This window comes from Octopus bimaculoides, chromosome 2, assembly GCF_046866305.1.
Source record: "Octopus bimaculoides isolate indiv1 chromosome 2, ASM4686630v1, whole genome shotgun sequence".
Classification (NCBI taxonomy): domain Eukaryota; kingdom Metazoa; phylum Mollusca; class Cephalopoda; order Octopoda; family Octopodidae; genus Octopus; species Octopus bimaculoides.
The window spans coordinates 160,196,575-160,214,074 of record NC_142929.1 but is presented as its reverse complement, the minus strand read 5'-3'; the positions used below and the strand labels follow the sequence as shown (position 1 = coordinate 160,214,074).

The following is a 17,500-nucleotide window of genomic DNA, read 5'->3' as shown; positions in this document are numbered from 1 at the left end:
AATCTTTGTTACTGTCCTTAAAAGACCAGATTAATTTGCTAAGACTCGTTTGAAACCTTTTAATTTTGTCTTTAAATGAACTCAAATGATTTCCCAGTCTCCCCTTGAAAATACTTATGTCCCACCGATGTAAAAGAATTCCGTACCCTCAGATGTAAATTTACATAGATATATTGCATATGTATCCGTACTCTTATTTTCCACATAACAAGGTTTCCGTTTAGAACAATGGCAAAAATGATCTTTTATATTTCTCTTAGATTTAGATTTAATTTTATCATTCATTTTAGAATTAAATCTATATCCTCCTAGTACTTTATTACTTTTTACTCCTTCAGATAATGTTAACTTTCTTCTAATTCTAGCTGAATTTGACGTTATTAACTATGTTAAATTGGGTTGTTTCTCTTCCCACGACATTTAAATTCCTAGTGTTCCTTCTATTTGATTTCTTTTTTTTTCTGTTTGACTTTATTATGTTTAATATTTACTACGCTATTCAGACTATAATCGCTTTTTTTTAAATTTCGATATTATTTTTCACATTATGTGTTGCTATAATTTGTGCAATATTTTTGCTAAAACCAAAAGCCAATATAATCTTACGTCTATTAAATTTTTTATAATGTTTGTGATTGCTTGGAAAATATTTTTGAATTCCTATATTAAACAAATTGGAAAAATTGTAGTTTACCTGTTTACTTAATGGAATCATTAACCATAAAGCATTCTTCGAGTCAAGCTCATAATTTTGGTGTTCGAAAGAGTAAGTATTCTCTGATTTCTATTCATATTAAAGTTAGCGCTTATTTTCTTTTCTTTAAATCTTTTAGTTGATTTCATATTCAAAGAATTTGAGATTTTATTAGAGAATATTACATCCTCATTTCTATTAGCAGTATAAAAATTCTTAACCCGGTTATCAACAATCTTTCGATTTTTACTTTTGTTTGAATTATAATTGCTTATTTTCCCTATTAAAATCACCTACACTTGTTGCTTTACCAAATTCTATATTTGATTTTAAATCCCCATTACTACCTTTCTTATAAGTTGACTTGCTTATCGTATTAGATTTCAGATCTGCATGATTAAAATTACTCTTTAAATCAGATTCGTTAGTTGACTTATTAAACTTTATTTTATCCTTATATCCCGCTTCCCTAAGTGCTAAGTAGTCTTCATTAAGTTCGAAAATATTCTCGTTGGATGATAATTTAGTTATTATACACGAAATGTTCTTTATTAGTGTGTGCGTTACTGACTTCCGATATTTATACCTTTATATTTACATTCGGTTTCTGAAAGGTATTATAAATTATTTTTTTAATCTTCAACGTAGCATCTAAGAAATTAAGAGAGTCATGCTCATTTTCTATTGTTATAGATAGACCTATATTTTTAAGGATTCTAAAAACTTTATTTTTCTAACATTCTGCTAGATGTGCTTACAATTGAAAAAAACATATGATCCCTATATGAATCTCCTGCTATTTCAGGGAATTCCTTATTCAGAGAAAACAATACATTAATTCCTACTAAATCAGAAACTCGTGTCGAATCCGTAGAACCCATAGTTCAGTCAAACATATACGATCTATCCTTTCTAGTCCAATATGCATACCCAAATTTAATGATAGATTTTCTAGCCGCTAAAATTACATCTATCTCATCGTTAGTTATTTCTGAATTTTTCTTTGCAAACATCAGTGCCTTATTATGTAGTTTTGGGGTTTATAGAAGCATAGTAATATGAAATATCTATTTGGATAAATTTAGTTTAATCCTTATTTTGTATTTGTGTAAACCAGTTAATCACTCGATATGAACTGGATTTAGCTTTATTATGATACTAAGTTTCGGTATATATGTATCAAATAAGAATTTACGAATTGTACTATATATATATATATATATATATATATATATATATAGGTAAGTGGTAGGTTTGCCTCGATCCTTCAGGGGTAGTCTGAAGCATCCAAGCAACCAGAAGGTGTTTAAATCCGGAGGCACTCCTGGGGATCACCTGTATGGGTACCGTCTTGGGAAGAGGGCGTCCAGAGGCAGGTAATATGTTGCTTAAACCGTAGTTTATGTATTTACTTGGAGAATGGAGCAACAAATACAAGAAAAAGCATTTTCGTTGGACTAGATGGCCGTTGTTTTATTATGTGGAACTTGTGAAATGAGTCAGCGTGGAGGTTTAGGTTATGTAATGAGTCATTTTGTATATTATGTCTTGTATATTATGTCACTTACGTACGTTTCGATGCAGCCAGTAGTTTGGCCGATCTCTTCAGAGTGTTGAAGGGTATATTCGAAGTCTGTGGTGTTCGAGATGTAGGAGAAGTAATTATTGGGTGTAATATATGTGATGGTGTGATAGTGGTGATAGGTAAATAGAGCCTTACGTTTTAGTTGTTGCGTTGGTCTTCTTGTAAGGGGATATAGGGTGGGTGCTATTTAAGAACAATGTTCCAGTTTTAGTCAAATGCATCTCCACGTGGTGTTTGTGATTGCTGGATGCGCTGTGTTTTTATAGCACCGGCGGTGTTAGTACAGGGAAGCAACCCTAAATTTAGGTGAAAAGGGGGCTAACTTTTGTCTTATTCATATCTACTTAGAAGTAAAGCTATTTTATACATATTTAGTTTTGCTTAGGAGGTGTAATGTATTATATATTTAATTATACTTAGAGAATGAGTATTTAGTAGCGTGAAGACAGATTAGACTAGATTCATATCGCCTGTTTAATAATTCGTTCTTAGCTGTTAGGATTTCGAGCCATTCTGTTACACAGAGATTGCACCGTCTGTTAGTTGGGTTATAGGAATTAGCTACTTTTAGCATGCGCCACTTTAGTTTATATTCTATCTTATTGTCGTTTAGTTCCCAGATATACCTACTAAGCCCTGTAGAATTTGCCTTATTTCTGTTTTTAAAACTCGCAAGGTGCTCATTATATCTTAAAGGTATTTGGTTAGTCGTTCCCCCAATATAAGATTTAGTGTGGCTATTTGTTTGTACATGACATTGGTAAACTATATTATCTGTCTTGAACCTATTGGAGAAATTGCATTTGTTCCTATCTCTACAGCCACATAGGTTATGAGGGGTGTCTATGTATGTGTGTTGTTGTGTGGCGCTATCGTTTTTTCGAATATATCCTTCAACACTCTGAAGAGATCGGCCAAACTACTGGCTGCATCGAAACGTACGTAAGTGACTAAGACATAATATATAAAATGACTCATTACATAACCTAAACCTCCACACTGACTCATTTCACAAGTTCCACATAATAAAACAACGGTTATCTAGTCCAACGAAAATGCTTTTTCTTGTATTTGTTGCTCCATTCTCCAAGTAAATATATATATATATATATATATTTTTATATATATATATATATATATATATATATATATATATATATATATATATATATATATATATATTCGTTTATATTTATATAATGGACATTACTACAGAAAAAAATAATAACACCACACGCTGGACTTCTCAAAATAACCGCATTTAGTACCGAATGCGAGGAAAGACAAGCAAACAGAAGACGACCAACTTTCTTTTAAATAGCTTAACTATGTATCGACCGATTTCGCGATTACTAGAATGAATCTAGATTTCGCTCGTCAGCATAGTATTGTTCCAAAAATATATATAAATAAACAGAATTCTCACCTCACCAAAAACGAACACCCTACGTATCCGATAGCGTAAAGGGAATGAAGTTTATCTGTATATATCTTCATCATAGAAGCGGGAATACCTCGGTCGATACGTAGTTAAGTTATTTAAAAGAAAGTATCGTCTTCTGTTTGGTTGTTTTTCCTCGCATTCGGTACTAAATGTGGTTATTTTGAGAAGTCCAGCGTGTGGCATTATTATTTTTTTCTGTAGTAATGCCCATCATATAAATATAAACGAATAATTATATTCTTGGGAATAGAAATTTCCCTTATGAATGTTTTTACACACTGGCTTCTTGATAGGACTTATTCCTTTTAAACCTAGTACTTATTCTAACTGTCTCTTTTCTCGGAAACAGACCAGCATCGGTTGTCAAGTGATGTTGGAGGGAACAAACATACACACATACAAACACATACACACATATACATATGCATATATATATATATATATATATATATATATATATATATATATATATATATATATACCAAATCCACTCACAGGGCCTTGATCGGCTGAGCCTAAGACACTTGCCCGAGGTGCCACGCAGTGGGACTGAACCCGAAACCCTGTGGTTTGTAAGCAAGCTACGTAGCACACAGCCACTCCTGCGCCCTTATTTGGGAAGTATGTCTACCATTGATTTTATGTTAAGAAAAGTTCCAAATATCTTAGTGTCTTAATTTTTCAGTCCGACCACATGGATAAAGGTCTTCGTCTCCATTTTGGAAAACATAGTCTCTTTTAGTTCACAAAGATTCTCGTGAATTCGCGTGAATAAAACAATGAATCAATGTATTTTTGAATGTTTGTCTCTCCCGGATTTGTCTTTTGGGTAAATTGTTGTGTGGTCAGTTTGTTTGCATAATTTTGTTTTTGTTCTGGATTTCGTGAGATAGTTAGTCACTGGGGAATATTTATTCTGTGTGTTGAGTGTGTCATATTTCACGTTTAAGAAAAGGACTTTCCTGGTGGGATTCCCGTCGCAGATGGTGGCTCTTCTTTGAAGTATTTGAGAGTAAAATATTACTTGTGTATGCATGGGAAGAAGGTTTCATCCCTAAAGTTTAGAATGTTATCAGTTCATTGTATGATGCTTAATTTTTCAGGAATGCAGAGTTCACATTTGATACCCTGTACCCTGTATTTTTTGGCTTTAGCAATAATTTTTCATTCTATCGGGAGATGGAATATTCCATCTTCTTTCAATGCTCGTTATCATTTCTGACAGGGATGTTGCATGTTCTTCTTCATGTTTGTCTGTGAATGACACCAGATGTTGAGCATTCTTTCCTTGACCGAGTTGCCCGTCATTCTGATACATGTCTTTGCTACTCCATTGGGCTCAGCAATCTTGGCCATGTAAACGGGTTCTTTCTCGAGACACTTGTTGTCTACAGGGCAGTGTGATACACAAAATCTAATAACATCCAAAATATAAGGGAAGGAAACTTCTCCCCTGCATATACTAACAATATTTTACACTCAAATATTTCATAGAAGAGCCATCATCTGTCACGGTAATCCCAGCAAGATAGCCTATTTCCTGAACATGAAATATGAATACACATAGCACACAAGCTCCACAAACACAAGAAATGTACCCAATGATGAACTACCTCAGCACAGAAGTATAAGGCCACCACATACAAAACGAAAACAAAATAATGGAAACAAATTGACACCACAACAAATCCAAGGGGGCAAACATTCAAAAATTGCCACCTAAGAATAACGTCCTTTCATTCATTGTTTATTTACGTAAATTCACGAGAACCTTCACAAATTCTAAAAGGTGCTTCCCAAAATGGCGGCGCACACTTTTCTCCATGAGATCGGCTGGAGGAATTGTTAAGACACTAGGGTTTTTTCCTAATTCTCTTAACATAAAACCAATGGCAGCCATAATTCACAGAAAAACTATATTCACTAACGCGATGTTGAGCACCCATTTTTATTGTTCGACATTTACGTATACGCGCGCGCACACACACACACACACACACACACACACACACGCGCGCACACATATATATATTATACTATCAGAAGATGGAGAAAATCTCAGATCAACAAACACATCAATATATCGATGTTGTCTATCGGACAAAGCCTGCAATCAAATGAATGTCTTGAAATCCAGAAGTAGGTTTAGAGTTCCTATAATGACAATTAACAAAATATTAACCATTTTGCTACGTCACATTACAAGTACTTCACCTCAATTTTGCGTGTGTAAGTAATATATATATATATATATATATATATATATATATATATATATATATATATATATATATATATATATATATATATATATATATATATATATATATATATATATATATTACTTACACACGCAAAATTGAGGTGAAGTACTTGTAATGTGACGTAGCAAAATGGTATATATATATATATATATCCGTGCAGACATATACATCCACCTATGTGTGTATGTGCCTGTGTCTGTATCTGTGTCTGTGTGTATAAACGTGCGGTAATTCATGTAGATATATATTTCTCTGACTGTTTTATATATATGTGTACAAGTATATATCTGATTATTCTTACAAACATATCTGACAATATATCAGCACATATTTATGCATATTTCTATACAGATATTTATTATTGTATGTATATTCCTTGACACTCATGGCTGTGCGTGTTTATGCATGTCTGTATATGTGTTAGTGCGTAGACTGAAAATTATAAGTACGTATGTAAAACATTGCTTTTTGGACAAATAAACTGGGAACACATTGTACGATGTGAACTATATTAAGGATTCTGTATCAAAATGGATCTTAATAGTTAAGAGGTCGTAGTCAAGACTAACTCACAATAGGGAAACTTTGCTAATTCACTTGCATATAACTGTGCAATGCAAATTCAATGTGATACATTTTACTAAAGAAAGTGTACTACACACTGAGGAGCAGGTAACTGGGGGAAGTGACTAAGAGTGGTCCTTTTCGTTCTTTCTAAGCCAGTTTTAAAGAGATTGTTATGCAAGCTTAGCCATGCCTGTAGCCTTATACTCTAATGTAATCTATTATTCCGTGCTTTAGAAAGAATTCTGACAACATGGAAGCTAAGCGATACAGTGATTATGAAATCTTAGCAATAAGATGAACGAACGGGCAAAATGCCACATTGCCTAGCGCTTACACGTAGCTAGGATATTAAAAAAATGAGACTGACAGGAGCAATGACACTAACATCGTCAGTAACAACACACAGCTAAGAAGACCGCACACACATATAATCACACGCCTATATGTGTGGTAGAGTGAGTGTGAGTGTGTGTGTTTGTTTATATGTGTTTGTATGTCTATTAAACAAGGCGGGAAACGTCATTTTCCTGAACGCAATGTAAACAGACTTTTATTTCCAAATAAGATTTGAGTGTAAAAGTTCATGTGTTCTGACAGCTAGCTTCTCCCTACAACATAAAATACAAGAAATGGAACGCTGAACTGTAACCAATACATCGATATTATATGTATTATTTATGTAATCATGTGTGCGCGATGTGTGTATGTATATGTGTATATTTATATATATATATATTATATTTTGATATGTATGTATTTGTGTGTGTGCGTGCGTGCGTATGAAAAAAATAAGGAGTATGAAAGAATAGTTTCAAAGGTTTCAATGAGGAAAACTTTATTAATGAGACAGAGACAGACAGTCAGACAGACAGAGATGAAAGGAACTAAGAAAGAGAGAAAGAAAGGAAATAATTTGAAGCGTATATTATCGGAACAAGGGAGTAGCAATAAATAAAATATGTTAGTATTCAGATTTAATTGAAAGCTAGAGAAATGAAACAGATAGATTGTCAGACAAGGAGATAAGCTATAAACCATTTTACAAAGTGCAAAGTGCTTACCGTCTTAATGGTATTATATTTCAAGCGTATGTTGACATACCACTTAAGCGTTCAGTTATTTCAAAGGGACAGCACTATGCCATTTCCTCCTGATAATTAATCTCGAAAACATAGCATTTTTATAGTGAACTACTAACGCATTAGCAGTTGCTGCAAATAATACGAGGCAGGTTTTGGACGTAGTTATTATTTTAGAAACCGTTAGGAAATGTTGCATAAGAAAATTTCAGTTAGATTTTTTAAAATACCAGTGTAAATTTGTATGGAAAGCAAATACACGGGAAAATTATTTGTAGGTGGGTGGCAATATTTATTTCATCCTTCTGTTTATGCATATGCATGTGTGTGTTTGTGTGTGTAATATATATATATATATATATATATATATATATATATATATATATATATATATATATATACGTCAAATATATATATATATATACATATATATACGTCAAATATATATATATATATATATATATATACATATATATACGTCAAATATATATATATATATGTATATATATATATATATATATATATATATATATATATATATATATACATATATATACGTCAAATATATATATATATATATATATATATATATATATATATATATATATATATATGAATATGGGTATATATAGTGAGAATTTACGAAAACAACGAAAACAACAGAAAGATATACAGAGATAAACAGAGAAAATAAAAAAAAGGTTTAGTGGCTAGCGAGATCTATTATGGTGACTGCTGGACAGAAGGGTCAGACAAGTGAGCTAGTAAGAAGAGGAGTCAATAACGTAGTGACAATCCCCAAACAAATGTGCGCATGTGTTTGTGAGAGCGTGTATGAGCGTGTGGATGGGGGGTGGTGACCGTGACGTGTGCATATGTGCATGTGTGGGCGTGTGGATGATGGTGTGGGTGCTGGAAAGTGGTCAGTGCTAGTGTGTGCGGGGTGGTGTGATGCGGTGTGGTGTGGAAACAGCTATCATTCTTAGGTGCTAGCCTAATACACCTACAAGTAATTGTGTCATATTTTCAGTTTCCACCCACTAACCTGAAATATATTAGCATTTATTAATATTGCATCGCCTTTTGATTAATCGACTCAACTTGCTATATCATATGCATGATATTGATAGTTGTTAGAAACTAAATAATCTTTACTATAGAACCTGGAAGTGTAAATCATAAATTTTATATAGCTTTTAATCTATATGCTAATCGGGGAATAAATGTGATTAGTACTAGTAACGAGAAAATGCTTGTGACTCAGTGCAAAATGTTCGAAACCAGGGGATATTTTTTTCGAAAATCTACAGTGTTGCAGTTATTTCCCCACCCAATTATTTCCTCCTTCACCAGTATCTTTCCAATGTTAGACAAATGCAGAAGCACACACAAACACACACAAACACACACACACACACACACACACACACACACACACACACACTCACACACACACAGATACACACACAGATACACTCACACAGATACACACGCACACACACATATACACAAACCGTGGAATATATAGAGACACATACATACATATTAATATAGACGCTCATATGTGTGTTTGTGCTAATGCGTGCACTCATATACATATATATATATATATACTTAAGAAGCTAAAAAATAAGAAACGGGTTCGGTGTGCACTCCATTGAAACTTGCAAGTTGGTGCCCCAGTATTGGTGCAGACCAATGAGTGAAACATATGAAAGATAAAATTTAAATTATAAGATTATCACATGATGAACATGTTTTGTATTATGCTGATGTGAATTATCATGTAGATACACAGCTTCGCACGTAATCTCTAAATAAATAGTTAATCCCGTTAATGTAAGCACGAGTTCATACGTTCGTTTACGTTGAACTCTACCTCGATATACGCCAACTAAAGTCTCATTACTCTTAATATATGTTTTTCTCTAAACAGGAATGTAGACGGAGATTTATTGCCTTTAAAAATTTTCATGCGCACGCATTCATACCCACATACCTGTATTTGTTCATATATCACAAGTACGCACAACACACCTTTGTTTACGTTATTGATGTGCTGTGGAAGATTCACCAATAACCGTAATTAACGAATGACAAATAGCAGGTGCGCTCACAAATTGTAAAATTTAAATTCAACGATTGCTAAATTCTAGATCGTGATGATGTTCATTACTGAAAACAGGTGAAGTAAAGGTTGATAATGCTTGATGATATAAAACATGATAATGATTTAGACACCATGCCAGCAGATTTTCAGGTGAGGAAGTGGTCGATGATCTCAAACCCTATATTTTATATTATATACCCCCAGAAGATGTAAGTGAAAGTGAACATCAAGGGGATGCTACGAGGTGGAACAATTAACACAAGGCGTTTTTCCGACACTCTAACGGTTGTTAGTTTCCGTAACTACTACTACTACTACTACTAATACTACTACTAATACTACTACTACTACTAATAATAATAATAATAATAATAATAATAACAACAATAATAATAATAATAATAATAATAATAATAATAATAATAATAATAATAATAATAATGATATGAGCTGATGCAGTAACAGGCAGTAGTTCACATGCCGTCCGAAGTGTTATGTACATGTTTGTCTTGGTATAAAAGATGTACTATAGCAAAGATTCAGCTCAATACCACAGATTTCATTACCTCGCTTTCATTACCTCGCCAGATATGATTCTACCGCTTGACATAAGCATTTTGGGGAGACTTCGAAGCGTAAATTCGACTACTAGCCTCTTAATAGTGCATCTATTTTTCGTTGCTTATCTGTTGGTATGGTTTTCAACAACTATGGAGCCTTCTGGCAGTCCTGATAGCCTAATCTCCTTTCTTCTATTTGTGCAGTGTTCATTTTGTTCTCCTCTAGGTTATCATTATTTACTGTATACCACGGTTGTTCCCTATTACCATATGATTCAAGTAATCCAAGAGAGTGGGCGCTACTTCATGTGGGATTCCGTCTTTTTATACATTTATTTTGATTTTCACGGATTTTCTAATTATCTAGACTGATGCAGGTAATAGCTACGGAGAATGTCAGGACAGTTCTTTGCTTTTTCTTAAACACTTGATACACCATATACTGTTTCAGTTGACGAAGCACATACCTTGTAAAGGATTGACTCCCTCAAAATTCTTCACGAGGTAGCAATGCTGAACCAATGGAGGAGTACGTACAGAACAGTTTCTTCACTCATCGTTTACCTTCGACTGGCCCAGCTGTTTATATTATGTAGAGTGTATTTTGAGACCTCAATTTTACACGATAACACTACCGTATCAGGGATTTCCAAACCTTATTCATATTCTTTGTGCCTGAAACTTTTCCACAAGATACCAACCAATTGTTTCTTGTCGTCTCCAAGTGATTTCATATCATTCAAATGAATCGATAGCAGAGAATAAGCTTGGATGAAAATTTGACAATCAAGTCAGAGATAAGAAAACATGGTTGTATCATAGACTTCTCTAATTGCTGACCCATTAAACAAAAACTCTATTTAGCGACTAATATATTACTTGAAAAGTAATAATGTAACTGCATATGGCTTTTGTCTTATTGTATTTTATATTTTGTATTTGTTTTCTCTATCATTTCAGATAGGCATATGGAATTCTCTTTCTGGCATTAATATAACCAAAAATTACGTTTTGAGCCAGAGGAAAATTGCAGAGTCTCTTGCAAATCATACCCTCACAGTGGTAACACTTTTGGTAAGCACTATATATTCATATATATTTTGTTTTTATTATCACCTACTGGAAGGACAAATGACAAAGGATATAGTTATTTTCAGACTGGGGAACTGTTTCAAATGTTTGCAAAAATGTAATTTCGTTCCATGGGGTAATTAGAAATGTTAATAAAGACAATGGATTAAATTTTCTATTCAATTCGTTGTAAATATATTAGACATATATTGATATTATAATATATATATGTATGTGTATCGTACCTATATCTATATCTAGGTCTAATTTACCCGAGAGTCCTTTTGTGGTTAGTCATGTCTATTTCTACCCAAGTCTCTTAGTAGTGAGATTTGTAATAAAGAGAGTAATGGCAATAACTATTGCACACTTTTCTCTGATATCTTTCATACAAAATATATCTAGATACTCATAATAAATCTCTTCGCTTAAGTTAGTTCGACGTACGTTCCAGATTTAGCAGCAGTTTCTTTCTGGCATTTGACGAACTCTGTAAGGGAAACCCTCGAACATTCGTATGGAATAATTTTGAATGACATTCAATCTAACTAGCTGTAACCAGTCTCTCTTCCCCATATCCTTATATATTTTCTTATATAGACACGCACACACGCCCCCACACATGTATGTATGTTGTGTGTGTGTGTGTGTGTGTGTGTGTGTGTGTGTGTGTGTGTGTGTGTGTGTGTGTGTTGCGTGTGTGTGGCTTTTAGCAATACCAATATTGCCATCTACTCATTTGTTTATCAACATGTATAACTTTTTTTCTTTTTACAAAATTTAACATAAACTATAATAGTTGTACTTAAAATGTATACACAAACTTCAGCTGAGTGACCGAGACCATAGTTAACTCCTATGGACATCACGGAAGTTATGTTTATGTTATCGAAATGTATAATCATACCACCACGTTGCTCATTCTGATGTTATTTTTGTTTAAAACCAGCTCAAACTTGACAAACTAAACCTATGAATATATTGATTTTGTCTTTGACCATGAGTTCTTGTCAGGTTTAGAGTATCCAGGAGCACATTACCCAATGCGTCCCTCACCTTTTGAAGTAGTACTATGTAATTTTCGTTAAAATTGTTAGCTATTTCTAGCCTGTCGAGCGATTTCTAGCCAAGAAATTTCATCGTTGGCTCATTTAACACACATTTAGAAGAAATAGAAGATCAAAAGGAATATACAGAAAGTTATTCGTATTTAGAAAGTAAATCAATACATCAGAAATATTGCACCTAGGGTATGGAGATCAGCGAGAAAAGAGGTGATGCCTTATTCATACAGAATTACAATAAGAATCTATAGATTTCGGGCTAGTGGACATCAGAAATGTTTCAAAAGGCTTCAGTTAATATCAGTACTAAATTAATAATAAAAAAAAAAACAATCATACAATTCTCTCTTTTGATGTGTAACTTATATAAAGACATTACATGATTATGAAAGACATTACATGATTATGAAAATGATAAACTGATTAATCAAAGATTGGTGATTAAACAGTGATTATGAAGTAATTAGTGCGGGGTTCGTTCTATGGAAACACTATTAATAGAGACACGGAGGAATGAATATCAAACCTTGCAGAGCTGAAATTATTGTGCAATTACCGAATGATTCTAAATTTTCTTTTCAAAATGCGATATCACTTATTGAAAATGCTTCCTGACAAACACATTATATATAATTACATACATACGCACATACATACCTACATAGGCACACACATACGCACATACATACATACGCACATACATACATACATACATACATACATGAAAATATAACTTACAATGGCACCTTTACCAAAACCACGTATCACTAAAGACTATTACAGATGATTAAAGAAAATTTGGACCTCAGACCTCTCTACATTCAATAAAACAGTGGCCCACAATGTGATTGCAGTGCCAGTACTCATACCAACATTTAGGCTGCTTGATTGGACGCTTGATGAGATCCGAGCCATTGATGTGAAATACCGAAAAATACTAACAAGCACAAATAATTTCCACATAAACAGTGACGTAGACCGCCTCTACCTAAAACGTATACAAAGCGACAGAGGCTTAACATCGATCTAAAATGCCTTTAATGTCACATCATATCCCTTCAGCAACATCTGTTAACCACCAAGCGTCGAGGTGCATCTCTTGGACACGTTTGAAAACACGTGGCAGATAACATCATAAGACTTCGAAGGCAGCTCCTTGAGTAACACTCTTTGTCTGATAAGCTAGAATACATGCCCATAGAAGTTTCTCGACTCTACCGCAACGTATCATCAGATGAAAGGACGAGCCTATATGAACAGAAGACTATGCATGGATAGCAGTTTATCATGGCTGAATAGCCGGATAACTACCTCCCACTTGGAAGGATATGTGTTTGCAATCCAAGACCAGGAAATATCAACCAGTACCTGATTCACAAAAGGGATAGAGATGCGGGAAAAGCAGTAAAATGTGACAAACGATCAGACTTTGTGGAGTTCACACATCATAAGCAGTTGTCCGAAAATGTCATCACGGTATTATCTACCGATAAGATATGACGTTGTAGTTAGGACACTCTATAATGAGATCCGTCGGAAGGATCATGCCGAGGACAAAGAAATAAAAACCCATAATGTAGTAGACGCCACAGCCACACGCAATGAAAAGGAATACTGGTGTAATGTACCAGCGAAGACCGCAATAAAATGTAAGCACAACAGACTTGATTTCATGATTTGAGATAGAGAAGAGAAACTGTGCAGTTTTGGAAATTAGCTGCCCAACGGATGTTAACATAAAGCTGAAGATCAGTGAAAAAGAGGATACCTCCCCTGAACTATTGAAATATCTGAAGTTACTCTATCTAGATTACAAGTTCTGGTTTACACCTGTAATTATTGGGGCCCTAGGATATGTAACACATTGTCTAAATACCAATCTTGAGAAATCAGGCTTCTCAAAACCAGAAAGGGGAAAGCTAATTGGAAGACTGCTTTTCCAATCCATCATTGGAACTGTAAAAATGTGTAAAACTTTCCAGAAGTTTATCATTGAAATATATATGAGCATATCTAGATAGGCAACAATATCTATGAGAATACATACATAAAAGAAAGCATACAAATCTGCACATAAACATACAAGCAAAAATACCCTGTTGTTGAAATTCTAATGAAGGAGCCTTGGATCTACGTTAGAAATTGGTTCTTTCTATATTGGCAAGAAATCTTGAAATAAAACTAAACAATGACATAGATAGATAGATAGATAGATAGACAGATAGATAGATAGATAGATATATAGATAGATAGATACATACATACATACATACATACATACATAGACACAAACATTGTTCATGAAGTATCAATTCTTAATGTTTTAAGATACACTCGAGCGCTGAAATTGTTACACTCCTGTATTCTTTGTTGAACATAGAGGGGAAACATTCAATTGTCGTCCTATGAATATCCTTTGATGTGTAATTAATATATTATGAAGAATTATTACATAATCAATTTGTAAAATTTGAGGTAGCAAATTTCAAACTCCGAAGACTACATTAATTAGTTTTGATGTATGCGAAGAAGAATATTTGTGTTTTTCACAAACTGTGGGTGCGTGAACGAACAACGGCAAAATCAAAATGCAAAACAAAGGACACAAAAATGAACATAAATTGTTGATTTACAGAGGGTTACTCGCTAAGAACCTCGTTCTGGAATGAAAATTCATCAGTATATGAAAAATTATAGACAATGTATAGAACCTAGATAAACAACTAAATAATCCAATCGTAGAAAGCTGATTTCTGGACACTGGACGAAAGATACAGGTAGCATAGCAAAATTAAAATCGTTTTCTATGTCATGTTTCCATGTTTTCTGTGTCATAATTCCATGTTATCCACAGTGTAGATCTGGTAGATGTGAAAAGAGTAATGGGAATACAAAAGTTTGTCGAGATTGTGAAATTGCAGGGTTTGCAAAGAAAAGATTTGCAGAGTGTTTAAAATCATTTTAATTGCTTTATTTCTGTCTTTTCATTTGCATGAATTTCAAGAAAGACACACAGCTCATCTAATAAAAGAGGTATTTGGATACAAATTGCTACAAATAAACTTTAATAACATTCAGTCGATGAATCCACTGTTAGCTTCTATGACTATTTCAAATCGGGATCGGAATGGTTGACATACCAAAACAGATGATTTTTATAAAATTCGGGAAGAGAGCCGGGTATCGCAGACTTGAGAGAATGTATTGTATTATGGGAGTATTGAGCGATCTCTATCTGTCTCTTCACTACGACCCATGTGTAATATTCCAATATTTGATATTTACTTTTTAATATTTATTTCGTCTTTTTATCCCCACCTAAATTTTTATTCCATTAAGGATAGTCAATATACATACATGTATGTGTGTGTGTGTGTGTGTGTGATTTTTTTTGAATGTAGAGTATCAAAAGTTACCGCTCACTGCACTGTTTTACTTCAGAGTATTGTCAGATGCACATAAAGATACACCAGCAACCACGTACACCGTCTGTGCCAAATGACTCTTAAGCGATGAGATCTCACGAAAACCAACGTTATCTATGCATTCCAACAAGAGATAGCTGCAGTTATATAAAACTGAGGAAATAATAATAGCTTATCCTTCCATAGAAATACTCAAGCAGTACCCAGAAAGACAAGTAATTCAGACCTCTAAAAGCAATTTTCATCTGGCCACGTCTATTTCGGCAGACATATAGTCCTCGAAATATATTTACTTATTTTGACATAATACCAAGAACTAAACGACTAGACATTGAATGCATTTATTTTGAGAGACGCAACATTAAGTGTAATGTAAGTGACAATTTTGAATAAATCATGTGTGTGGGTTTAGATACAGGAAAATTTTCCAGACTCGTTAGTTTGTTGGTAGTGTACTATGTTGCCTACAGACAATGTTTAATGTATGGCTTCCAAAATTTTCATCTGCTTGATCATTTTCACTCATATTCATGGCTTGCAAAATTGAAACCAAACCAATTTTATGTTGATGTAAGTCTAAATTAACTCTAATTGTACAACGGAAGGATATTAAAACAAGTACTACTTTTAGAATAGAGAATGTAAAACTATCTAATATTTAACAAAATTAAATACATATCTATGATAATTTGCGTTATCCAAAATAATTAAAAACTATGTCCATTGTACAAGATATTAAAAGACCCATCCTAATATACCACATTGTGGTAGACATTAAATATTAGCTACAAATTTTGAAATTGTAGCATTGATAACTTGAAAAGCAATTTCATAAAATATGGCTTCCACTGTTGCCCAAAATTTCAACACTCCACTAGAGGGCACGTAAATATTGATATATCAACCTAGTGAAAATAATTTGTAAGGAAACTCAAATTTAGATTTTAACCCTTTGTAATTGCTTCACATCTTAAATTTACTTCCACCATTTTTTCCTTCTCTCTGTCTGTATTTCTTTTTTTTTTTTATTCTTTCTTGCTCAGTATCTCCTTTAGATTTATCGATATTTAATCAGTTAGTTTATTTATTTTATTTCTAAGTTAAACACTTATAAATATCAAGTAGAAGAAGGATAATTCCTCTGAGATTTTCAGGAGATTTTTCTGAATAAATGTAATTCTTACAATGTCTATCTATCGACCTAACTGTCTATTATATATATATATATATATATATATATATATATATATATATATTCATACACATATACACACATATATGTGTGTATATGCATATATAGAGAGATAGACAGAGAAGGGAGGAAGAGAGAAAAGCGATAGAGTTATGCATGAATAACTGTCGATGGTATTATCAACTTATGCACGGTTGTGATTTGTTTATCTTCGGCATAGCAGAAACACTAAATTTCATGACTAAAGAATTTTATTGTTATCCCTTTTAAATGTCTTAAGATTTGTCACTGATCTTTCTGTTTTCAAATAAAACCAGCGTCAAATTTGCCTTTCATCTCAGGTTATTTATAACATAAATACCATATACTAGAGTAAAATTAATCGCTTTTACCCAAGTCTAGTTAATATTTGTGGTATTGTGGTAACGTCATGTATTTCATTGGA

At 33.3% G+C, this 17,500-nt stretch overlaps 1 protein-coding gene across 3 annotated transcripts in view; it reads left to right on the top strand.

Annotated features, from left to right (window-relative positions):
* Nucleotides 1–17,500, top strand: part of LOC106874384 (glutamate receptor ionotropic, kainate 2) — a 952,973-nt gene that overhangs the window by 783,594 nt on the left and 151,879 nt on the right. For all 3 annotated transcript variants that reach the window (XM_089347990.1, XM_089347991.1, XM_089347992.1), the window contains one exon: nucleotides 11,264–11,377. In XM_089347990.1, the coding sequence (XP_089204116.1) occupies nucleotides 11,264–11,377 (114 nt within the window). The remainder of the gene's footprint in view (nucleotides 1–11,263; nucleotides 11,378–17,500) is intronic.